The sequence below is a fragment of the Macaca nemestrina genome, chromosome 9 (genome assembly GCF_043159975.1).
Source record: "Macaca nemestrina isolate mMacNem1 chromosome 9, mMacNem.hap1, whole genome shotgun sequence".
In the NCBI taxonomy this organism is placed as follows: Eukaryota; Metazoa; Chordata; class Mammalia; order Primates; family Cercopithecidae; genus Macaca; species Macaca nemestrina.
The window spans coordinates 22982019-23007888 of NC_092133.1; the positions used below are offsets into that span (position 1 = coordinate 22982019).

The window sequence follows — 25870 nt, forward strand, 5'->3', positions numbered from 1 at the left end:
TAGGCTGTTCAGTAGACAAGGTTAGAAATTTTTTTTTATATGCTTAACAGAAAATACATCATGAGTTCTTATTAATATTTCCCATTCAGATTTAGAATTACATGATTTTCATTTAACATCTTGATGGTAAAATTGGTGTCACTTTTTTTGTATACTGAAAATTTTGGTTTCTAATGATTATAACATAATTACTTTTATTATGTATATTCATATGTTTATGTGGGTGTGTGTGGATATATATTAGTGTCAGTACAGTTCTATCAACATTTTTACTTACAATATTACTGAAAACAGGTCAAGATTAATTTGGCATTCACTTTGACTGTAATATATTCCACTAGGGATGGATAATTAAATTAATTGTATTTTCAAGTTATCTGAAATAATTGTGTGGTTAAACCACCAACTTGATACATAAGTTTGTTTCACTTTACTCTTGATTTTTGGGGATTACTTTTGTCCATTTCGATTTAATTTTTTTATAATTAAGACAAACATCTACAAGGTTCCAAAGTCAAATCTACAAAACAAAACACATTCAGAGAAGTCCAGCTTCCACCTCTGACCCACTCATCCATTTCCTCCCTACCCATACGGGTAAATATTTTTATTGGTTTATTCTTCCACTTTAAAAAAATTATAAGCAAGTACATGTGTATTTCATAAATAATAGATAGCATGCCATCCACTTTTTCTACACTCTGCTTTTTCATTTAATAGTACGCTCTGGAGACCATTCCATAGCAGAGATCACCCCGCTTCCCTGTCATTGATACATAGAATGCTGTGTTCTATGTATCAGGGTGTGGAATATGTATACAATTGGCTCTCTTCTCTGTAAGAAAGCAGGGTGATGGCTGGGCGAAGTGGCTCACGCCTGTAATCCTAGCACTTTGGGAGGCTGAAGCGGGTAGATTGCCTGAGCTCAGGAAGTGGAGACCAGCCTGGGCAACACCCTGTCTCTACCAAAATACAAAAAATTAGCTGGGTGTGGCAGTATGCACCAGTAATCCCAGTTACTTGGGAGGCTAAGGCCTCCCAAGGGAGGTTGCAGTAAGCCAAGATCACACCATTGCACTCCAGCCTGGGCGACAGTGCAAGACTCTGTCTCAAAAAAACAAACAAACAAACAAACAAACAAAAAACCAGAAAGCAGAATGAGAGGAAGGTGAATATATATTCGTATTTGCTTCAGTGACCACAGGGGACAGATTTGTGGGATGTCCAACGTAGGGATGAACAGGAAGATCAGAGTCTACAGGCTGCCTAATCTCAGACACTGTTCTACGCATCAGTATAAAGGAAGGAGGATGATCGTTTACTCAACCCATTCCCTGTTGATGGATATCTGGGTTGTCTCCAGTCTTTTGCTATTGCAAATAATGTCATGATGGAGAAGCTTGTGCCTATGTCTTTTTAAACATTTTTGTGTGTGTATCTTCGGATAGATCCTATAATAGGATTGATTGGTCAAAGGGTAACTCACATATACTTTTGCTAGATATTGCCAACTTCTCCATAAAGGTTGTATCATTTCACGTTCCCTACCATAAAGTGATATGTTTTACATGCTGACAAGTTTTCTTTAATTCTTCCAAAATCTCGGGAGCTTTAATTAAAAACCTCTAAGAGAACTGTTAATGAAAGCCATCTGATTCAATTCTCTACATTTTAGACCGAGGAAATTTCTTTTGAGAAAGGGCAGTGATGTACTCAAGGAACTGCCTGACCCAGTTTTGCACTTTACACATAATCTCTCTCTCTCCTAATGATGTCAGAGAAGTCAGCACAGTGTTAAATATTTGGTTTGAAAATATGATTGACTAGTTTAGGTCTTTGTGAACTGCAAGTGGCTTCCTGAATTGGAAATGGAAGTTCACTGGGAAAGGAGAGCTTCTCGGTGCTTTCTCCTTTCCTCATCCCTTCACAGCCCTTCTAACAAAGCACAGATCTATTTGGAATTTAACGGTACCAGTCAAGTGCTGGCTCCTATCTACACCGACACTGCTGAAGATCATCTTCCTCGAGCATCCTCCCAGCAACTGAGATTAGCAGCATATAGACTCTGCCACTCAACTCTACTATCTTTTTTTTTTCTTTGAGACTGGTCTTGCTCTATCACCCAGGCTAGAGTGCAATGGCATGATCTCGGCTCACTGCAACCTCCGCCTCCTGGGTTCAAGTGATTCTCCTGCGTCAGTCTCCCAAGTAGCTTGGATTACAAGTGCCCGCCACCATGCCTGGCTAACTTTTTGTATTTTTAGTAGAGATGGGGTTTTGGCATGTTGGTCAGGCTGATCTCAAACTCCTGACCTCAGGTGATCTGCCCACCTCAGCCTCCCAAAATGCTGGGATTACAGGCGTGAACCACCATCCCTGGCCTCTACTTTCAACATCTCTCAAATTTCACCCTCTGATCACTGAAGCAAATATGAATACATATTCACCTTCCTCTCATCCTGCTTTCTTACAGAGAAGGCAGCCAATGGTATACACTTTCCACACCCTGATTTTTGCCCTTAGTAATATATTCTTGAGACTTCTCTGTATCAGTACCCAGAGATGGTCCGAATAGTATTGGGAAGACGTAGCCAAGTGTTATTCATGAATCCCCTATTGCTGGACACATGGTTGTTCCTATCTTTTTTTGGCCTCTATGTCTAGGGACTGAGACCAGGCCTGCTGCTCTCCCTCCACCATCAAGATCCCACCAAATACACAAGTCAGATCCCAGCCTAAGGGTTCTGGTTACACTGGCAACTGCTGGAGCTGGGCCATGAGAAGAGCACTGAGTCACAGGTGCCCAGGGAGAGTTTTACTTCCAAGAACCCCACAGGAGCGGAGGCTACAATCTTCTAACACCTTCCCCTTTCAGTTTCCTGAATCACAAAACTCAGAACCTGAAGCCCATATAGTTCATATCCTAGGTGGGCTCAGAGAGGGAACAAAGGCCACCACATGGCAATCACTGAAGTCAGTATTTTTACTTACAGTTCACTTAGTCATTCAACGAATATTTAGTGAGCTTCTTCCAGGTGTCAGGAATTGCTCTTAGGCCCCGGGGGATAAATCACTGAGTACAACTCCCCTGCCACTGGGGAGCTTATGTGGTGGGGGCAGGGTGAAAGGAGCCATAATAGACAATAAGAACATAATAAATGAGTAAATTATATAATTTGTTGGAACGGTGGTCCCCAACCTTTTTGGCACCAGGGACCAGGTTTGTGGAAGACAATTTTTCCACGGACTATGGTGGCAGGGGATGGTTTTGGGATGATTCTGGCATATTACATTTATTATGTACTTTATTTCTATTATTACATTGTAATATATAATGAAATAATTATACAACTCACCATAATATAGAATCAGTGGGAGCCCTGAGCTTGTTTTCCTGCAACTAGATGGTCCTATCTGGGGGTGAGGGAGACAGTGACAGATCATCAGGCATTAGATTCTCATAAGGAGCGTGCAACCTACATCCCTCATATGTGCAATTCACAATAGGATTTGCCCTCCTATGAGAATCTAATGCCACCACTGATCTGACAGGAGGCGGAGATCAGGCGGTAATGCAAGTGGTGGGGAGCAGCTGTGAATACAGAGGACGCTTCGCTTGCTCGCCCACCACTCACCTCCTGCTGTGTGGCCTCATTCCTAACAGGCCACAGCCTGGTACCGGTCCACGGCATGGGGGTTGGGGATCCTTGTGCTGGAAGATGACAAGTGGAAAAAATAAAGCAAAATAAGAGGGCCTGGATGGGAAGAGATGGCTTCAAGTTGCAATTTAAATAGGGTGGTTGGAATAAGTCTCATTGAGGAATCGTGAGCACTTATTTTCCAGCCAACTTTTTTTTTAAGCTGCCACAAGGCGACTGGACTGTCGTTATTAATGCTACAGTTAAACTGTCATTATTGCAAATGTCAAGGCAATAATAAAGCAGTATCTTGGTGTTGCTGTTGTCTTGATTTGTGTTATTTTAGAAATTGCTTGAGGCCGAGCACGGTCACTCATACCTGTAATCTCAGCACACGGGGAGGCTGAGGTGGAATGATCGCTTGAACCCAGGAGTTTGAGACCAGCCTGAGCAACATGGTGAAACCCTGACTCTACAAAAAAAATACAAAAAATGTAGCAAGGTATGGTGGTGCACACCTGCAGTCCCAGCTCCTTGGGAGGTTGAGGTGGGAGGATCACTTTGTACTCCAGCCTGGGTAAGAATAAGACCCTGTCTTAAAAAAAAAAAAAAAAAAAAAAGAACAGAAATTGCTTGAAATAGGCAGATGCTAGCTTAGGGCTTAGAAACTTTTTTTTTGTGATGCAAAAATGTATTGTTGAAAGCATTCACGCAAGCAGGTTTTAAGGAGTGTTCCCAGTGGTCATTTCCACCATTTATCCTATTTGGATCAAATCTCTCAGAAGAAATTCAGCCTGGAATTGCCTGCACACAATCTGGTGTCTGGCTGGAGATGACAGCATCATGAGACAAAAAGCTGGTTTACATGAGGACACATGTATTCAGTACTGCTTTCCTACCAAGGCATGTTCACCTGTCATCTCATTGACTGTTTGAACAAGCCCCATACCCTGGTCCCCCTTTAACCCATGTAGACTCTAAGAAGCTAAGTGCTACCTCTGGTCACACAGTGGCTTAACAGTGGAGCCCAGAGCAGAGCTGAAGTTTATGACTTTCCACATTTTTATTCCTCTTATATGGCCTCTCCAAACATAAATGTCTGTCTAGCCCTTTCAGAGAGGCAGTCCAGATAAAACAGACGATGGAGAAAACCAAGCTTTGGCGTCACGTTAGGTCTCACCCATGAGACTATCCTGACTAGTATTTCTCATCACCAAGTCAGTTAGATTGAAAGTTGAGTTGCAGTTAAGTTCCTCATTCCCAGATATTCAATACACTATGTGCCAGGGGCCCTGCTAGGTGATGGGGATACCAAAGATGAATGGCAGTGGCCTTGCCTACAAGGACTTTGCATGGTCTTTAGGGGAGACAAGCAAGAGGAGAGCATGGACAAATGCTACAATGGGAGCCACAGATGATTACAGGAAGAGGGACACTCAGCCCTCCTTCCTGCTTAAGGCTGGGGAAAGCTCCCTGGAAGAGGTGAGGTCTAAGCAGAATTCAGAATGTTCTAGTTGAGAAGAAGGAAAGAGGGCAGCCAAGATAGGACCGCAAGTTCTGCAGCTGGAGGACTGAGTGGGGCAGATCTGGAAGGGCCTTCCACAGTCTGAACCTTAACCTAAAGACCAGGAGAAGCCACAGCAGGGCGTCCAGCAAGCAGAGGACAAGATCAAGATTGTGCTGCTGCAGAGAAAAGAAGGAGCAAAACCCAACCCAGCAGGAGGCTGGGGGAGAGCTGGAAGGCCTGAACTAAGGGGACGGCAGTGGGTAGGGACAAGGAGGAGGGAACCCAAACGAACAAGAGGAGGGCGGGCAACTTGGAAGGAGTCAGAAGACCTGGCTCTGAGCCCAGATTCTCCAATCATTGGCTAGGTGACCCTGAGCTACTCCTAGCTACTTAATCCCTACCTACTTCACAAGGTTGTTGGAGGATTAACTGGGATAACCTAGAAGGAAACAAAGTGCCCTGTGAATGCTACAGACTGCAAAACACAGCGCCATTCACTCATCCCCCAGCACTGTTGCATCATGGCTAGGAGACGTCAAATTACCCTCACAGGTGAGTAAGTTTCCCCTGCTTCACTGAACTGCTCTAATACTTAGCTGGCCTTTGGTACATCCAGTCTCCTTTCTGGACCTCATCACCTTTTCTGTAAAATAAAAGAGCTGACTCAGATGATTTTTAGGGTTTCTTTCAGTTTGAAAGTTCTGCGGTTTTGTCGTCTTATTCATCTTGTGTCCCAACTTCCATGGTCATAATTACTTGCCAAATGAAAAATTATTGAAGGAAGATTCATCAACAGAAGAAAAAAAAAACTAAACTAATGAGTGATTGACTCTGAAGACAAAGATGAAAAAGTGTGTATTCTTTAAACACCTTGAAAGGTTACATTAACATGCTCTGTTCAATTACATAGTAATAAAAATTTGAAGAGGTTTCACCCAAACAATGATTCTTATGTACAATATTTGTGATCCCAAAAAGTTAAATTATCATTGGCCTAGAAATTTACCCAAGAGAAGCTAAAAGATATGTCCAGATAAAGACTTGCAAAGGAATGTTCATACCAGCTTCATTTGTAATAGCCAAAACCTGGAAACAACCTAAATGTCCATCAATGGATGAATAAACAGTTTACACTATATGCACAAAACAGAATACTACACAGCAAAGTAAAAGGCCCAAAGTTTTGATACAAGAAACAACATATCTGAACGTCAAAATCATTATGCTAAAAAACCCATAAAATAGAAAAACATATTTGCAAATTATACACCTAATAAGGGCCTACTCTCCAGAATTTTCAAAGAACTCTTACCATTCCAAAACAAGAATGCAAAAAACCCAATTTAAAAATGGATGATAGATTTGAGTAGACATTTCTCAAAAGAAGATATTTAAACAGCCAAAAAGCCAACATGAAAAGAAGCTCAATATCATTAGTCATTACTGAAATACAAATCTAAACCACATTGAGATACTACTTCGTACCCACTAGGATGGCCATTAAAAACAACAACGACAACAACAGGCCAGGCACAGTGGCTCATGCCTGTAATCCCAGCACTTTAGGAGGTCAAGGCAGGCAGATCATGAGGTCAGGAGATTAAGACAATCCTGGTTGACATGGTGAAATCCCATCTCTACTAAAAATACAAAAAATTAGCCGGGCGTGGTGGCATGTGCCTGTAGTCCTAGCTACTTGGGAGGCTGAGACAGGAGAATCACTTGAACCTGGGAGGCAGACGTTACAGTGAGTTGAGAACATGCCAATGCACTCCAGCCTGGGTGACAGAGTGAGACTCCATCTCGAAAAACAAACAAACAAACAAACAAAACCAGAAAATAACAAGTGCTGGCAAGGATGTGAAGAAATTGGAACCTTCATTCATTGCTGGAGGGAATGTAAAATGGTGCAGGGCTTTGGAAAGCTATCTGGAGGTTCCTCGATAAATTAATCATAGAATTACTATATGACTGGCCAGGTGTGGTTGCTCATGTCTGTAGTTCCAGCACTTTGGGAGGTCAAGGCTGGTGGATGACCTGAGGTCAGGAGTTTGAGACCTGACTGGCCAACATGGTGCAACCCCATCTCTACTAAAAATACGAAAATTAGCTGGGTGTGGTGGCGGGTGCCTGTAATCCCAGCTATTTGGGAGGCTGAGGCACAAGAATCACTTGAGCCTGGGAGGCTGAGATTGCAGTAAGCTGAGATCATGCCACTGTACTCCAGCCTGGGCAACAGAGCGAGACTCCATGTCCAAAAAAAAAAAAAAAAGAATTACCACATGACCCACCAATTCCACTCCAAGATATATACCCAAAAGAACCAAAAACAGATGTTCAAACAAAAACTTGTACAAAAATGTTCATAGTAGCACTATTCATAATAGTAAAAAGGTAGAAAAAAACAAATGTCTATCAGTAGATGAATGGACAAAGAAAACGTTATCTCTACCTATACAATGGAATATTATTCAGCAGTAAAAAGGCATAAAGTGCTGACACATGACACAGTATGGATGAACCTTGAAAGCATGATGCCATGTAAAAGAAGCCAGACACAAAAAGCCACATATGTGATCCCATTTATAGGAAACCTCCAGAATAGGCAAATCCATAGGGACGGAAAGTAGATTGGTTTCCAGTGACTGGGGAGAGGCAGGAATGGGAAGTAACTGCTTAGTAGGCATGAAGTTTCCTTTTGAGGCAATGCAAACGTTTTGGTACTAGAGAGTGGTGATGGTTGCACAACACTGTGAACGTACTTGATGTCACTAAATTATGCACTTTAAAATAGTGAAAGAAGACACACACGTGCACACACATACACACAGAGTACATACTTGGATTTCATTTGTATAAAATTCTAGAAAACACAAACAAACAAAGCAAATCAGTGGTACCCTGAATGTGAGGGGGATAAGGAGAAGAGGGAAAGATAAATTATAAGAAGTGTGAAGAAACATCGTGGGCTGATAATTTTTTTTTTTTGAGATGGAGTTTTGCTCTTGTTGCCCAGGCTGGAGTGCAATGGCGCGATCTCCTCGGCTCACTGTAACCTCTGCCTCCCAGGTTCAAACAATTATCCTGCCTCAGCCTCCAGAGTAGATAGGATTTCAGGCACCCGCCACCACGCCCGGCAATTTTTTTTTTATTTTTAGTAGAGACGGAGTTTCACCATGTTGGCCAGGCTGGTCTCGAACTCCTGACCACAGGTGATCCACGTGCCTCGGCCTCCCAAAGTGCTGGGATTACAGGAGTGAGCCACCACACCCAGCCAACAATGTTTATTATTATCTCAATTGTTTAATGGTTTAATGGATCCTGATGGATGCTTTAAACATGTGCAGCTTAACATACTTCAATTATGCCTCTTAAAATTGAAAAAAAAAAAAAGTTTTAAATTTTATTATTAGATCTCTGAATTGTTAGCATTATTGAATTGCTACTTGAAACACACTGAGAAACTCATGGTTTAAAGGATTTTTACCATAAACCCTGTCGCAGGTCAAAAGTCACAATCCTTCCCCGATTTATGGATTCTATTCAGTCTGGTTGGTACAGACCATGGTTTCTTAAAGCAGAAGAACACCTGTAACAATGTCTGCGAAGATGATTCAAAAAGTATGTCTGGCAGAGACTAGCTGAGCTTGATGTGTCCTTGTTTCAAGTCAGGAATTCCTTTTGCTATGAATAGGAGCCTTGGACACTTTAATCATTGCAGAATCCTGGTTTTCTGAATTGGTTCAAAAATGGTCTGGTGGAAGTTGGCAGACATTTTGCAAATCAAACTATTGAATCTGTTATTATTTTAGCACATGCTGAGAGGATTCTAAGTGTTTATGTACTCTCTGTGAGCATCAAATTTAGGTCTTGCCTAACGTGCATAACAAGCAGAATAAGACAGTGAATCAAATGCCAGAGTCGGATTTGTTTGAGGAAGTTAAATTGGGATATACATTTCACTTTAATCCAAAGCTGAACTTACAGTTATAAGGGAAAAAAAGGGCAGGAGCAGGGGACAGAAACAGGAAAAAATGTTTTAATTGGATTGCTTAGTTTGTCTTAAATTTGACCTACTTTCAGATTTATTTCAGCCATTTTTTCTATAATATTTTCTTGTAAATGATGGATTTTCTATAAATTAAGAATACAGATATTTACACAGAGAAGACAGGATTGCTTGAATTAGTATAACATTCTTTATGCCAAGCCGCATTCCACCATGTTTTCACAAATACTATTTTTCTTAGCTTTCCTGGGTCCTAGTAAGGTTGTGCCTCAGTTTCTTCATCTGCATGATGGGGAGAATAACAACACTTACCTCACAGGATTATTGTTGAAGTAAGTGGATTGAAAATACTTAAACTGTTTAGAATAGTGTCTGGCACACAGAAAGCACTCTTTATAAAAGTTAGTTGTTATTCACTTTATTATTACTGCTCCCTTTAACAGATAAGAACACTGAGGCTCAGGGTTAGTAGTGGCAAAGCTGAATCCAGAACATAGATCATGCCTGCTCCTGCTCCTTTTCACTACTCCACACCACCTTTTTCACCCATACATATTTTGTGTATGAAAACAGGAGTACCAAAGTGGAATAGGCAAAAATAGCTGTGTAACTTAAATCTAAAAAACATGAACAAACTGCTAGTCACTGACCAGCACCACAACTCACCCAGTTTAGGCATCAGAGCAAGTCATCAGTCATTTTTAAAGCCTGCTTCATACAGTGATTTTGAAAACGGAGTTAAAAGGCTTCTGCAAAGAACCAACATAACTTCAAGAGGATGCCCAAAAAAATCTCATGAGTAGTACAAATTACATCAGTATCCTTTTATTTCCATTAGCATTAAAATGGACATTAAAAGGCACTGCAACTCAAGAGATGGAATGCCTCCTATAGAATTACATGGGAAGTAGCTGAGCCATGGATCAAGTCCTGTGACGTCAGGACTAGAAAAATCCAGAGGCTCTAGATAATATCAATGGGCTGATACAATGCAATCATATTTGCAAGGTTGTTTGATATAAACTGTGTGTCCAAACTCATACATTCTAAAGTGATCCACATATTTCATTACAATTGCTTCTTAAATATTTAATCAAATTAAAAGACAAAGCCACTAGATGAAAGTCTGTTGGAACATAGGATATTCAGAGGGTCTCATGGTAGCACCTCTGCAGACAACTTACTACTTATCACAAACAGAAAAATGTCTGTCTACAATGGAGCAATCTGGTGGCTGCCGTGTTAAACAAGGGATCAAACTTTTAGCTTATCTTTGCCAAAATGTTTAACCTGGATTTGGTCATGAAGAAACAATGGCCACAGCCATATCATGGTTCATTCTTCAAGACAACTAGCCTGTAATCTTCAGTCATGGAAAGGAGAAAGAGTTGGGTATACTTGGTAGATTAAAAAGAAGAGATGGCCGGTGCAGTGCCTCATGCCTGTAATCCCAGCACTTTGGGAGGCTGAGGCAGGAGGATCGCTCAAGTCCAGGAGTTCAAGACCAGCCTGGGCAACATGGTGAAACCCCATCTCTACAAAAAATAAAAAAATTAGCAGAGCGTGGTGATGCACGTCTGTAGTCCCAGCTACTTGGAAGGCTGAGGTGGCAGATTGCTTGAGCCGGGAAGGTCAAGGCTGCAGTGAACCGAGATCATACCACTGCACTCCAGCCTGAGTGACAGAGTGAGACCCTGTCTCCAAAAAAAAAAAAAAAAAAAAGAGGGAGAAAGACATTATAAACAAATGCAAAAAAAAAAAAACAGCTATATGAGGCATTATCTGACAAATGAAAAAGTTAAAAATCTAGTGTTTATTAGAAAAAAATTAAATAAGACCAATTTCCTGAGCTATGATAACAAAATTATAGTTATACAAATTACTCTTCAGGGAAAGAAAAAGCAAGAGAGGGCACACTCAAGGGCAAGCAAGAATGCAAATATAGTCCCCCCAAAGCAGGTTTACTTTTTAAAAATACAGTCCAAATTACATCCTTGGTTGAAACAAATTTAAAGCAGAGTGAGAATTGGGGTGACAGAAATAATAACAGGCATTCCTATAATTGGCTTGGGAGTAAGAAGTAAAATGTGTTTTGCTTCCTTTAAATAAAAATATTAGTTATGCTTTTCCATCTCAAAAGGTTCATCTTTAAACCACAGCTGGAAGGGTATCAAGAGGACGTTTCTGGGCATGAAAGGAAGGTAGGTATTGGGTTTTTCCTCTATTAAGGATCTGGAAAAATAAGTAACCTTGAACCAAGAAGAGCAGAGAAGAGAATGTGATGGTTGGCTTCTGTTTGGCAGGAAGGAACAGAGCATGAGATGCCCAGGAGAGACCCAGTCTACTGCCATTCCCAGAAAAGTCCTGTGTGAGTGGGTGGGCAGGATGGGGTGGGAGGAGATAACACAACCAAGGATGCTTTTCTCAACTCTCTTAGGGGATGTGAGTAGACTAAGGCCAGTACATACATGGTTAATTTATGAATGCCTCCATTTCTCTCTCCTCCATTCCCAGGATGACAAAAGGGTGGCCTAGCAGAAAATATAAGAGACAGAAATAAGGGGATTCTCATGCCAACCTGAGGACTCCCTCACTGTGTGACCTTCAACAATTCACTTGACTTCTCTGATGCTCATTTGCCTTACCTAGGAAAACAGGAAAGCTGGGCTAAAACAGCCCTCAGCCACCTTTCAGGACTAAAATCTAAGATGCTAAAGGGCAGCTCAGTCTTCAAGATAGTGCGATACCAATGTGAAATGTCTACTCCTTCTGTGGCTGTTTGTAAAAATGAAATACTCAAAGGTACAGACGGTTAGGAAAAGAAAGAGATAAAGAAAAAATAGTTTTGTTTTATTTTACTGTAAAAGTGATATATGCTCACTGAATTTAAAAAAAAAAACAATATTAAAAAGGAAGAAAAAAAGACAAACCATTCTAATTGCCCCATCCAGAGTTAGAACTACTCTTAATGTTCTTTGCATTTGTTCTTCAGATATTTTTTAAGGCTGGCAGGCACCAGCACACACTCATATACATCTTTTCAAAAACAAACATGAGATCTTTGTATACATGCTGTTTGTAGTTGTTTTTTTTTTTTTTTAGTTAATATTATATGGTCCTCCTTCCATATCAACCAATGCAAAATAACAGCATCATTCTAATGGTGGAGGAGTACATGACCTTATAACTCCACATGGTTTATTTTTCCAACTGAGAAACATTTAAGTGGTTTCCAATTTTCACTCTTCTAGACAGTGTTGCAATAAATATTCTTTTTTTTCTTTTTTTTTTAATTTATGCAATAAATATTCTTATGTTCATCCTCATTTATGTACATATTTGAAGACTTTAAATCAAGATTTAATCACAGACTCATCTCCCTTTTTATGCAGAAGGTTAAAATATTGATCATTTCAAATATCGAATAAAGTTTCTCCACAACTCTGCTATTGCCAGTACGGGAGGACACAGCATTGGCCCCACGGCACCCACATCCTGGCTCTGGAAACACTCGGTCTCCTGATTCAGCGAGGCTACACGGAAGCGTGAGGCCCAGCTTTGGGACAACTATGACATCTGCAAGGCTGCAAAGAGGTTTCAGGGTGAGCTCCAGGCTGGTCTCTGCGGCCGACTGACTGTGCGTCACGGTTCAGGAGTCCCTGCAGCAACCGCAGCCATGCTCCTGTAAAACGTTTGTGTGTCCTGTGTTTACGTTCTCTGCCTCTGAAACCAACAACATCACCAAACACACTCCCACCGGCCTGTGTTTAACACAGTCCAATTCAGACACATGAAATTATTGTCTCTGTCTCCTAAGCTGAAAGTGCTGCTTTCAGTTTGTTAAAGTAAATGTTAAAGTACTTACTTTAACATTCCAAAAAATTATTCTTATACCAAAGACATTTTTAGAGATTGAAGAACAGTATAAAACTTCTTCCTGTTCACTGACATTAGTGTTTATTTTTCTGACTTTTAAAATTATGTCACTGATACAAATATTCTTTGTGAATGCTACAGAAAGCATTTCATTCTCTTTTTGTGGTTATTGTTGCTTTCATGGGTGATCAATGCCACAAATATGTACCTATTTCCATGGCTAAATTTAATTGATGTGGGACATATTCTGTATCAGGTGATGGAGGAAGTAGATGGGGGAGGCATTCTACATTGGTGATCACTCCACAAGTTTGCTAAGATTTGCACAGGAGCCACCTAATTTTATTGTTGGAAGAAACTGCAATTGATCATTTCCACTCCCTGGAGAGGCTAGATTAATTGGCTTGTCCAGGTCACTGACTCCCAGTTCAGAGTTTTTTCCTCTCTGGCATTCCTCGACAGAAGCCCAGTAATTAATTTAGAGCAAAGATGCTCATTTTACACCTGAAAACATCAGACTGATCTTAAATCATTCTCTTCAACAATTAATTCAAAATAAACCAAAGGAAGAGATTTAATGAAATCAATGCATCTTTAAAATATATATTACCTAGTCTACTCCTGACACTTTAAAATATATATTACCTAGTCTACTCCTAGACTACTCCTGGAGGGCAGGTTGAAGGGCAGGCCTAACAAAGCTTAAAATCATATTTGGGAAAGAGTCTACAGACAAGTTGCAAAACCAAAAAGTATTTAAGATGTCCAGACAGCAGCAATTGGAGGTTTCCAGGTGTGGGCCAGAGTGGGAAGCGGTAACTGAGAACCGATGGGTCATTAGTGTGATCAGGAGAAAGCAGGTGCAAAGAAAAGGCAGAAGCAGGTGGCCCTGATACAGCCTTAAAGCAAATACCACAGCCTTAAAGAAATACCGCAAAAGTGGCGTGGAAACTATCTTCATGGGGTGATAACCACTCCCAAACACATGCATGACCCTCTCCCTTTTGTTTCTGAACACATGGAAAGATTGATTTGTCCAACTGAGCTTGAGTTATCAATACATCCTCATGCAAGTTGCTTAACTGCTCCTTTTTTGCTCATAAAGTACATTAGCACCAATATGTGCCATCTCCCCTGCAGATCTGCTGTCAGCAAGTTGGAAAAGTCGCCTTAGAAACCATCAGGGACTTACTTATCTTATAAAATCCATCAGGAGTTGTAGGGAAGAGGAAGATCAATCAACTTGACTGTAACTTCCACCGCGGTCAAGAGTTTATCATATTAGACAGATATACGCAACATAATCCAAAACACACACAAAGTATTTGGAGGGGGGTCCTCCTCGCTTTCACCTCCTCCCCCAACAGCTGGCAGTGATAACTTGTCCCCACACTAGCTGTGTGTAAACTTCGAAGACTAAAATCTTGTACAGCTCCTTAGTCGGGTAGAATTTAAACAGTGACCACCCATGGAGCCAGTCAAACTATCAGCTTGCCAACAATACCCCCATGGTGGTGTTGGAAACCAAATGCACATTCCTGATTCAAAAATATATCTTCTTAATTAGGATCAGAATCTGCCAGTCTACTCACTGGTAGGAACAAGCAGTATTAGGCATCCAGGATAACACACATATTCTCAAGATCCAGCCAGGTTCTTTAAACAGAAAGGGAACTGCCGTGCGCTCCTTTCTGCAAACCACTAATTGCCATCCTTGCCATGATTCTGGAATATGGATCATTTTACTTAATGCAAAGCTTTTCAACACTCTATTCTAAACACAGCTACCAGTCACTCACACCAGCTGCAGAGCCACAGCAATTTTCCCTGTTAAAATACACAAAATAATATCAGTTAGACCATCCCCAATTAAATAATCACTGTGGCAGGAAATAAAAATCAGATTAAGTAGGATTTTGTAGTATAGGAGACCATTCAAACTTTTGTCTGGCAAGGAGACCAGGACAGATGAAGGGAGACGGGAGTCCTGCTTCTGAACTTCTCTTTTGGGTTTTAACTCTAATATCTCAAGCTTCTTCCATTCTTACTTTCTCTATTTAGTTCAGTCCATTTTAATTTCTATCCCTTGATTAAACCCCAGTTCGCAACATTTTGGGTATTCTTGTTTATCAAACCTGTGAATTAAGCTATATCAATCTGTTCACTTGAGGACTGGTTCTTGTGGGCAGGGAAGAATATTAAGTTTAAACTGGAGTCAAGAACCTAAAGCCACAAAAAATAAATAAATAAATAAATCAAAAGAGAAAGAACCTGGATAATGTGGGATCATTTCACTATGAGTCAATCCTGGTTGGGTTTTTTCCGCCCCCTGGTGACTATTAGGACAGGCAAAGAGATCTTAACAGATCAGAGTTCACTTTCCAGTGGACAGACTTGGGTCTTTTAAATTATTAATTAGATAAACTGCTAAGGAGGTAGCAAAAGAAAACATGGATAGAAAAATAAAAGGGGTGATCAAATTCTTCTTCTTTTCCCCCCTACAGCACTGGCATTAGAACGGCTCTGTGTGCACCATATGCATAGCCCTTTATTGTGACTAATAGGAATAATGTACTACATTTCATAATACTGATTTCTTTGGCAATTTGAGAAAAACTCACAACTAAATGACAGTATATACTATGTAAAAATACTTATCACAACAAACCCTCAAGCAAAATTTCTTTTTCTGATAAAACTTTGGAAAGCTTTCTAGACAAGCAAAAGAATGGTTCAGGCTGCTAAGAAAATAGCCCCCCCTCTTTTCTTCCCTGTTGGGGTAAAGGCTTAATCCTCTCAGATGGTTTCCCTGCTGAATGCTTGTCTTATGTGCAGTTTAAGATGGTATTTAAAATTTTCAAAATTCCTTCTACAAGTGTATTCCTATTTCCCCTAAAAGTGGGCTCACACTGATGTTAACCGGCACAGATGTTAGAAATTCCATCCTCTTTCCAGAAAGGACCAAGTATGAATGCAAGGCAATGTCCCTTTTTAGCAAATTCTTATTTCTTCTCTCTGGTTCTGGATGTAATTGTCAGCATACCCATCAAAGTGGGTGAACATCACGCACAACCTCCCTGCACATGACCCCCTAACAGTTACATGGGGATCCTTCTGCAGAATGTCTGTAAAATTAGAGTCTGTAAATTGGAGCTGCTACTTATAACGTTTTCTATTCTGAGTGAGGGGAGCACTTTGCTCTGAAAATATAGACAGCCAGTGTTCTAATGCTATACAGAAGACTATAAACTTTAGAGATCAAAGCTGGATTCATGTTTTCATTCACTACAACACACGCAGGTGACACTAGCTACCAAATGCTAAACCAAAACTTTTTCTATTGTTTGTAATTATTTTTATTCACTGCTTTAAAAAAAATGTAGAAAAAAGTGTCATCTATACTCAAATTAAATATGCAACCTGATGTCACGCATTAGCCAGGAATATTTTGCTGCAAATCAAGTAAGTTAGGAAAATCCCCTATACATTAACTTCATAAGAGGGGTGCACATGTTTGGTTTCTTTCCTCCATGACTAGTGGTATACTTTGTGGATCCATCTGACAGCTAACTGCAACATTTCACACGGAATTGAGTGGCTCTGTTTTTATTCTAATGAGTGCTTTAAAACTTGCAACCTAAAACTTAAATTTCTGACATTCATCAAGGTTAATAAATAACTTCTTATAAATAAAGGATTAGGCTTGATTTTTAAAGCTCACAATTAAAACAAAATAATTTTAAAAATAAAACATTGTGTATGTTGGAGGAGATAAATCCTTATAAAACATTCACTGGAATGTCAATGTTTTCTTATTTCTGCTAGTACGGAAAAAATATATATTTGTTAAGTTCTCAAATTATTCTGATTTCCTAACTTATCCCAAATCTCCTCTTAGGGTATTATTTATAGTTCTTGTTTCCTAAATAGCCTAAGTCATGTTTTATATACAATAATGCCTCTAAGCCAATTTGGAGAATGCACATTTAAAATTAAAATCTTATAAAATATTAATTATCTGTGTCTATACATGGCTGATAATCTTTACAGTAAGAAGGGTAGAAAAGGTATGGATGATTCTTAATGGAAGCTAAAAATACAATGATAAGGAAATGAAATCATTGTACTCCAGAGAAATTAACTCTAGATGCAATCTTCATAAGTACTAAGACTGGCTCCCATAAAACAAACAAAATCAGTCTCATTATTAGTCATCACACTTCATGTGTTTATCTTTGTAAATGTAGCACACAGCAGTTCTCTAAAGACCAAATATAACATGTGAACAGGAACTGATTTTTATTATAATTGTTACTGTGGTTTATCCAAAGTCATTGACTTTTATCTAAAATAAAAACCATTACTAATAAAAATCAGTAAACATAGACATTAAGTGGAAAAATGTTTGTAATCTTCAAACACACTATGCAACATGAAGAAGATTGATGTCGCCATCATTTTGAAAGCAATCAAAACTTCTCCTCTTACGAGTTACATAACGACCTCGCTAAAATAACTAGAAAAAAATAGAGGTTCTCTAATAATATTTAATATATGTTCCCCCAGAGGAGAATTTCATCCAAAGCTGTTGCTCACAAAATTCCCCAAATCAACAGGCAGACAACTCATTTTGCAGCCGAGCGCAGTAGCTCCACTATATTTTCTCAAAGATGGCTGATGCAAACCACACCTCATAACTACATAAAAATGGTTGCTCAGATGGAATTATGCAAATGCAGTTTCAAAACAACCTGCTCAAATTTCGGCACATTGAAGATGGACCTATGAAGCGTTTGCGACATTGTGTCTGGTTCCAGTGGAATTTCAGTGGGTACTAAGGAGAGCACAAACTCCAAATCATCCTTACAAAGAAAGACTGAAACGTCAGTATGCAAACATCCAATCCTATGGGCATATTCACAGCCCTGGGTCCTGGTCCCTGAACACTGATCCGTCACCAATGTAAAGCAAGGAGAGCAATGAGGTGCTTCTTGAGGTCTACATCCTGGCCTTCAAGTAGAAGGGGCCATCTTTGAAAAGCCGAGTCTTTTCTTTTAAAATTAGCTATTCCAAAGATGGGATTTTCAAAATGGGGGATGAATTTAGAGGGTAAATTATTTATTATATGAGGCAAATAAAATATACTTTAAATGATCCATTTCCATAAAATGATATTTATTTTCAACTTGGCAGTATTTCATAATCAGATAACCTTCTACAAAGACCTTTCTGTGAATATAAAGTTCCCGGTTTTCTTCTACTTAAAAGTAAATAATAGAAAAGTGCAAGGTGATTACAATACCAAAGCAATTTCAATAAACTTCATATGCAGCCTGATTTCAAGTCACAAGGCACTGGCTCCATACGAAGTACATCAGATGTTTCCAAATTAATAATTGGCCAAATTGGATTTTTCACTAAGTAAACTTTAAATTTTAAATAGTTTTTCTCTGTTGCTTTATATTTATATTAAGGAATAAAGATAAATTTTAAGTAATGATGTACATAAATTGTCAATCATATTTAGTATTGGCTGAATAATTTGCAAAACAATAGAAAAGAATAATAATATGAAATATTTTCATTTTGGAATAGTTGGAAACTGTTTGTAGTTGAAAGTTATATAAAATATCCAATTAAAGCAAAAAGTTATCACAAGTGGAGATTCAGTATTCCACCAGTCAAAAAGAGGGAACCATTTTGTTCTGAAATACGATACCAGCGTTTTCTAACATTAAACTTGAATTTGCGCAATTCTTTCTATTAGACAAATCAGTCTTCAAAACAATAAATACTTAACTGCTATTTACTTCCATTTACACCCATCACTGATTCTTTCTGTTACTAAGTTTTATTAAATTTACAGGACTCAAAGCATCAGCAGAGCAGCGGAAAACCTCTGCTCTGTTCCATGAGGGCATATTATGCTGTACTTACGTGTATTCATCCAGTGTCGTCAGTTTCGCAGAGGTGCTCATCATTCACTTTCCTACACTTCTTAAACTAGTTTTGAAGACTTCATTACAAACTGAGTAAACCCTTAGGAGAGTAGAGATCCTTCAAATAAACCAGCATTCTAGGCCTTAAACCGTCACACGCAATCTCAAAAGAACAAACAACACAAAGCATCACTGTTTTTACTTCTATGTCCCTCAAATGGGCTGAAAGAGCCTCTCGGGGCTTGTTAACCACCCTCAACCTTCTCAAGCATTGGGAAGGCCGACCTGAGAATTCACGACCCAAGTCGCACGGGTCACCCGAGTCACAAAATGGTAACATTAATGGAAAACGGTTGCGTAGCTAAACTCTTCGAAATGGCCTTCTTGAAACGTGGCTACACTTTCAGGGCAAAGCAAAATATGTTGTTTACAAATTCTCACCTCCCTTTTCACCCCAGTGTCACTGGTTGGTTTCAGGGGCACCATGAAGGGTGGTTTAATTTTTGGCATTTTACTTACACACCCTCACGCGCGCGCACACACTCACGCACGACTCTCCATTCCAGCGTCCTCTTGGGACCAGAAAGATGACACAGTCCCTGGGCCATTTCCCCCCAATCTGAGTTATTTTAGTTCAAAATATCTAGTACCATCCCCGAAGAGACGAGAAAGGAGCTAAGGAAATACAAAATAATTTTCCCTAAAGAACTTGGCTCCCCTCTTTCCAGCCTAACAGCCAGAAGGACACCGACTCTGCCCAGAGGGGGGACGAGAAAACTTCAAACCCAAGGGGGGCGAGCGAAGTTCAGCAGGGACGGGAGATGAAACCACAAAGGGGGCTCTCGGGGTGCGTCCCCAGGCGCACCCCTCGTCCCTGTTCCCTTCTCCCTCTTACTTTTGGATGATCTGAGGTAGGCCGGCTTGGGGCGGGGGCGGGGGCGGGGGCGGCGGCGGCGGCGGCGGCGGCGGCTGCTGCATCCCTCGCGGGCCGGAGGGTGCCGGGGACGCCCGGGCAGCAGGCACACTGCAGGCAACTCTGTCCGGCTGCTCCGGACCGCTGGGGTCCGCGTCCTGGCTCATGGCTGCTGCCAGCACCATGCGGGGCGAGACCCGCCCGGGATCGCGGCGAGAGAGCTCACGGGAGGGGCGGTCCTGGGCCACGGGCGCTCACTGGCCGGGGTCCCCGTGCCCAGTCCCCTTGTCCTTCCCGGTGGCGCGGGGAGGAGACGCGAGGGGCGGGGAGGAGGCAGTCCCGGCGGCGCCGCCTCCTCCTCCTGCTGCTCCAGCTCCTCCGGGCCGGCCACGCGGGGGCGGGGGCCAGGGGGCGTCTCCCGACCGGCTGGAGCTGCTCTGCGGCCGGGGGTTGCTCAGCACCAAGCTGGACCCAGGAACTCTGCCCGCCGACCCTGGGCGCAGGAAGCCGGGAGGGAGCGCGGTGTACGCCACCCGCCACAGTGCACCCCCAAGGTCCGGAGCCCAGCGTTCCACGGCGCAGCACACCGCGTGAGGAAGGAGACACACGCAGCCCGCGGCCCGCAGCCGCGCTCTCGCTCCAGCCGGGAACCGTGCGCGCGGCCTCTCGCAGCTCCTGCCAAGCCGGCGGACCGAGAGCGCCCAGGACGTCCGCGCGCATCGCCCATGCAAAGTGTGCCGGGCCTGACATCTGCCCGAGGCTGGAACCCGGCCAGCGCCACTCGCGCCTGAGGCACCCGACCCCGAGGGGAAGAAAGCCTGGAGTCGCCCCGAGGTGGGACTTGTATTGTAACCCAGGTCTCAGATGACCATCCCCGGGGCTCTCCAAATTGTCAGTTCTAGCTGCTGATTTCAGGTGTCCCCGGAAGCAGCCCGTGGGGCCACCGTGGGTTTCTGGTTTTTCTCTTCACTTAAAAGACCCCGCCACGACGCTACGAGCGCAAAGACAAAACCATGCGTACATTTTATTCTTGTTATTTATTGGCCAAATCTCGGCGGAAATGTAAAGGATGAAAAGAGTTTGCCGACATCGTACGGTCACCGTCACGCCCTCTGAAGCCCTGTTAATTACCCTTGTTCCCGCGTGCGCCCGTCCACCTGCACTCACCGGTTCACAGCTGTGGACGCGGACATCCTGAGGCCTTTCAAGGCTGAGAGCCACTCCGCAAGGTGCAGCTTCATGTCCTGGCACGTGGGTGCGAATATGCTAGGCACCTGACGCAGAAATGTATGCGGAGCAGAGCAAAGACCGGAGAAAGCGGCCGCCCCGTACACCTCACCGGCTGGCCGGCATACAGGAGTTCTAAGTCCTGACGCCAACACCCCCGGGAAGTAGAGAAAATCGTGCCTTGGGTGCCTGGGAAACCAGAGCCCAGCATGCCCCATGGCCTGGAGAGGAGTTTGCTCAGGGTCTCCACCCAACTCACCTTCCTCCCGCAACCACGCGGAGGAAAATTCTGAAGATGGATTCCCTGAGACCTGGCAACTACTTGAATTCCCTAAAAGACGCTTTCATTTCTCCCCAGACTGAGTTTCCAGCCTCAGGAAACTGCGCCTCCGCCTCCGTTGATTTCTGCCATCATTCTCTCTTTCTCCTTACTTCTGCCATCATTCTCTCTCCTTCCTTCCCTCTCCCTTTTTTTATCTTCCTTTCTTCTTCCTCTAATATAAAATGACACTGTCAATTCCTTGTGTTCATAAAGATCAGTTTGCCACAATTCGCCAAATTGAGTCTCACGAAAACAAACAAAAACAAAACAAAAACGTGAAACAGGTAGGCTGGTCCGAAGGTATGTAGGTAGCTCAATTCATTGTTCTGTTCGTTACAGATGGAACTTGTTCTACTCTTTCCCCCTTCTCCTTAATGCAGTTGAGGAGGAAAAAAAAACAACAACAAACCCTAGTAAAGAGGTGTTGATTTTTTTCCCATTTCACAAATGAGGAGGCATTAGCGTGATTTGTCGGGAGGATCCACAGCTAGTAAGAGGCTGTAAGAACCAGAGTTTTGTCCATTCTCTGAATAGTTAGCTCATCATCATCAGTTTCCATCACTAAATTCCTAACCGTGGTTTCCTTAAATCTCCATCCTCCACCCCATATTCCCACCCCCAGACTTCCTTAGTGAAAGGAAATTACTTAAAATTAACATTGCAGCTCTCCCAGAAATAAAATTAAAACTTTTTCTGTGTTTGCACGGAAATCTTTTTCTCAGAATCCTCCAAAACCTTGATGGAAAGAGCTTTGTGGTCAAAAGGACCTGTTTTCGAGTCCAGACTCTGCAGTTTACCAGTGGAATAGTTCAACTTCTCTGAGTATCAGTTACCAAATACGTAAATCAGAACTGATGAGATCCTGTCTTGGAGAGTCTCTGTTAGGGTTAGGGATAATGTGTCTTGCATACTTTATGCATAAGATGTTCAATCTGGCACTTACTACAAACATAATTCTTTATATTCCAACCTTATAGCCAAATATTAATACAACAGATCTCAAACCCCAGAAAGCTGACAGCCTGGAAGTCACAACATTGATATAAGTGAGTCTATTCCCATTACATTTTTATTGGCAAAAAAAGAGGACCATGTTATATGAATGCAGCTGTCTGAGTCTCAAAAATAATATCCCAGCATATGTGATAAAATAAGAAACAATGGATAAATCTAGGTATTCACTGGGCTTTCTTTGCATCCTTTCTGTAAGTTTGAAATTTTCAAAATTAAAAACATGGAAAAAAAATGAATGATTCACAGGTGTTTTTCAGAATGCCATCTCCATGATTATAGCTTAGTATTTGCGATCCGCATGTTACATAATAACTGAACTTAGAACAGATTTGAAGGGAGAGGGCAACACAACAGCAAAAACCTAGAGGTAGTTCACATCCTTCCTCAGATCCCACAAAATGTTTTCCAGGATGACATTGAACAAGCCTTCCATTTTGCAAGTCAAACATAAAGTATATTCAAAAGTTGCAATGGTAAATATTTCTAAATGTTTCTCACTTCTCTCCTGGAGGAATGAAAAAGCATAAAGAACCCTAGCTGAGGCTGCAGCCCTTGCGTTGATCTGACCCTGGTCTCTCACCACTCCCCTCCCCCAAGCATGCGCTTCACCGTGACAGAAGCCAGACAAGTGTGAGTCACCTGATTTGACAAATGGGAGCGTGACTGAGAGGTGAAGACTGGTAACACCTCTCTTTGTTCCTCTCCGCAGAAGCATCCTGTCCCTCCTTGACCTACAAGTGAACTACGATCAGGTGGTGAGGCTATTGCTGTTTGTGCATACGTTTAATATTTAACAAGCTGCTAAGTATTTTCATAGTTTATCTTACTTTATATTCACAGTAACCCCATGAGCAGCAACTGTTAACTCTGTTTTATAATTAAGAAAACTGAAGCTCAGATGGCTACAAGAATTTGCTGAAGGTCACCCAGCTTTTAAGAGCCAGAAGCAAGACTGCAGGTAGGTTGGTCTGTCCCCAAAGCTCACCCACTCTCTACACTACCTCAGTGACAGAAGTGGAACTGAGATCTTACCTGTCTTCTTCTGCTGTGATGCTGCTGTGAATATAAAATGCCACCTGCATTGTGATGCAACTCTGCTACTCATATCTATTCAGATCATTCAATCAATAGGAAATATCTAAACTGACCCTTACAAATAAGAAAATTCAAAGAAATGACGCAACCTGCTGGGAGGCGGTAGAAAGGGGTAGAAAAACAACCCAGGTCTCTATTATACTAGGGTCATTCTCAAACTTACTGGGGACTCTGGCACTCTGGCTTGTCCCATGATGTTAATAAATAATCCAGGCACTGGTTCTAGGAGCTTTCTCACACCTTATTTCATTTAATATCACCATATTGGAGAAACTTGAAGAACCTGCCCAAAGTCACTGGAATAATAAACAGTAGAGCTGAGATTCAGACCCTGGCCTGAATCGCTGTGACCCTCTGTACCCTCTTCAAAGGCGAAATATAATAGCTTCCTCTCAGTTGATTGTGAGCATTCATCTCTGCAGATGAGCTGATGTGTACGTGCCTGCGGCTGTTCAGCATATGTATACTATCACTGTTATTTTTTAACAACAGTTTACTTTGTAAAGTTTGATGACATAGACATTCTCATACACTATAGGTGTCAGTTGCAGTAACTCTTTGGAAGTGAATTGTATTATTTATTTATTTATTTATTTATTTATTTATTTATTTATTTATTTTGAGACAGAGTTTCACTCTTGTTGCCCAGGCTGGAGTCCAATGGCGTGATCTCGGCTCACCGCAACCTCTGTCTCCTGGGTTCAAGCGATCCTCCTGCCCCAGTCTCCCTAGTAGCTAGGATTACAGGCATGCGCCACCACGCCTGGCTAATTCTGTATTTTTAGTAGAGACAGGGTTTCTCCATGTTGGTCAGGCTGGTCTTGAACTCTCGAGCTCAGGTGATTCGCCCACCTCGGCCTCCCAAAGTGCTGGGATTACAGGCGTGAGCCACCGTGCCCAGCCAGAATTGGAACTATTAAAATTGCAACAAGGGAAACTGACTCAGCAATTATCCTCCTAGGAATTTATCCTATGGGTTTATTTGTAGCAATAATCAAAGCTACATGGACAAGGGGATTTATTGTGGCGTTGTTCATAATAGCAAAAACTAGAAACAACCAAAGTGCTGCACAGAAGGGTAGCCTTACAAAAGATGGTCTCTATTACAAAAGAGTACAATGTAGCCCTTAAAAAGGAGGAGGTAGGTCTGTATGCACTGCTAGGGAAAGAGACCCGAGGTGTATCATTAAGGAGAAAATGCAAGTTTCTCAACAGTATTGCAGTATGACTAAATGTCTGTAAAATCAAAGAGCAGAGAACATTTCTGGAAAAGTTATACAAGTAATTTTTTTTTTTTTTTTTTTTGAGATGGAGTCTCGCTCTGTCGTCCAGGCTGGAGTGCAGTGGTGTGATCTCGGCTCGCTGCAAGCTCCACCTCCCAGGTTCACACCATTCTCTGGCCTTAGCCTCCCGAGTAGCTGGGGCTACAGGCACCTGCCACCACGCCTAGCTATTTCTTTCTTTCTTTCTTTCTTTTTTTTTTTTTTTTTGTATTTTTAATAGAGACGGGGTTTCACTGTGTTAGCCAGGCTGGTCTCAATCTCCTGACCTCGTGATCTGCCCGCCTCGGCCTCCCAAAGTGCTGGGATTACAGGCGTGAGCCACCACGTTCAGCCAACAAGTACTTTTTAACAGTAAGTACCTCTGGAAATTAGGATAGGGCAGGAACCTTTTCCTTGTATGACCTTTTATATTGTTTGAATACTTGAAATAAAATTTTATTGAAGTACATATGCTATTAGGGTTTTTGCTATGAACATGTCATTTTTAAATTAACCAATGACAACAAACCTTAAAATTTTGTTTTTTCAACTAGTAATCATTAACAACACTTAGTATATCAATAAGAGTTTTGCTTATGTATTTATTTTTTGGGACAGAGTCTCACTCTGTTGCCCAGGCTGGAGTATAGTGGCGCCATCTTGGCTCACTGCAACCTCCACTTCCCAGGTTTAAGCAATTCTCCTGCCTCAGCCTCCCGAATAGCTGGGATTACAGGTGCTTGCCACCACGCCCAGCTAATTTTTGTATTTTTAATAGAGATGGGGCTTCACCGTGTTGGCCAGGCTGGTCTCAAACTTCTGACCTCAAGTGATCTGCCTGCCTTAGACTCCCAAAGTGCTGGGATTACAGGCGTGAGCCACCACACCCAGCCAAGATGTTTAATTTTAAAACAAAAATTCATGTGATGGAATGAAGGAGAAATACACTGGATAATATATTGTCCAGTCTTAAACACTGTCCTTTTATCCTAGCAACTCCATTAGAGACAGTTAAATAAGTAAATCATTAAGTTGCTAGCAGTCACATTGATACAGTTATAAGCTACT

General features: G+C 41.7%; 1 protein-coding gene across 3 annotated transcripts in view; it reads right to left on the reverse strand.

Annotated features, from left to right (window-relative positions):
* The window catches only part of LOC105466629 (RNA binding motif protein 20), a 197223-nt gene extending 175214 nt beyond the window's left edge, over positions 1-22009 (reverse strand). The window contains exon 1 of one of the 3 annotated variants that reach the window (XM_011715696.3): positions 21050-22009. In XM_011715696.3, coding sequence (XP_011713998.2) covers positions 21050-21327 — 278 coding nt within the window. In that variant the 5' untranslated portion in view covers positions 21328-22009. The other 2 variants (XM_011715699.3, XM_011715715.3) reach the window with 2 other exon arrangements.
* Positions 22010-25870: the final 3861 nt, after the last annotated feature.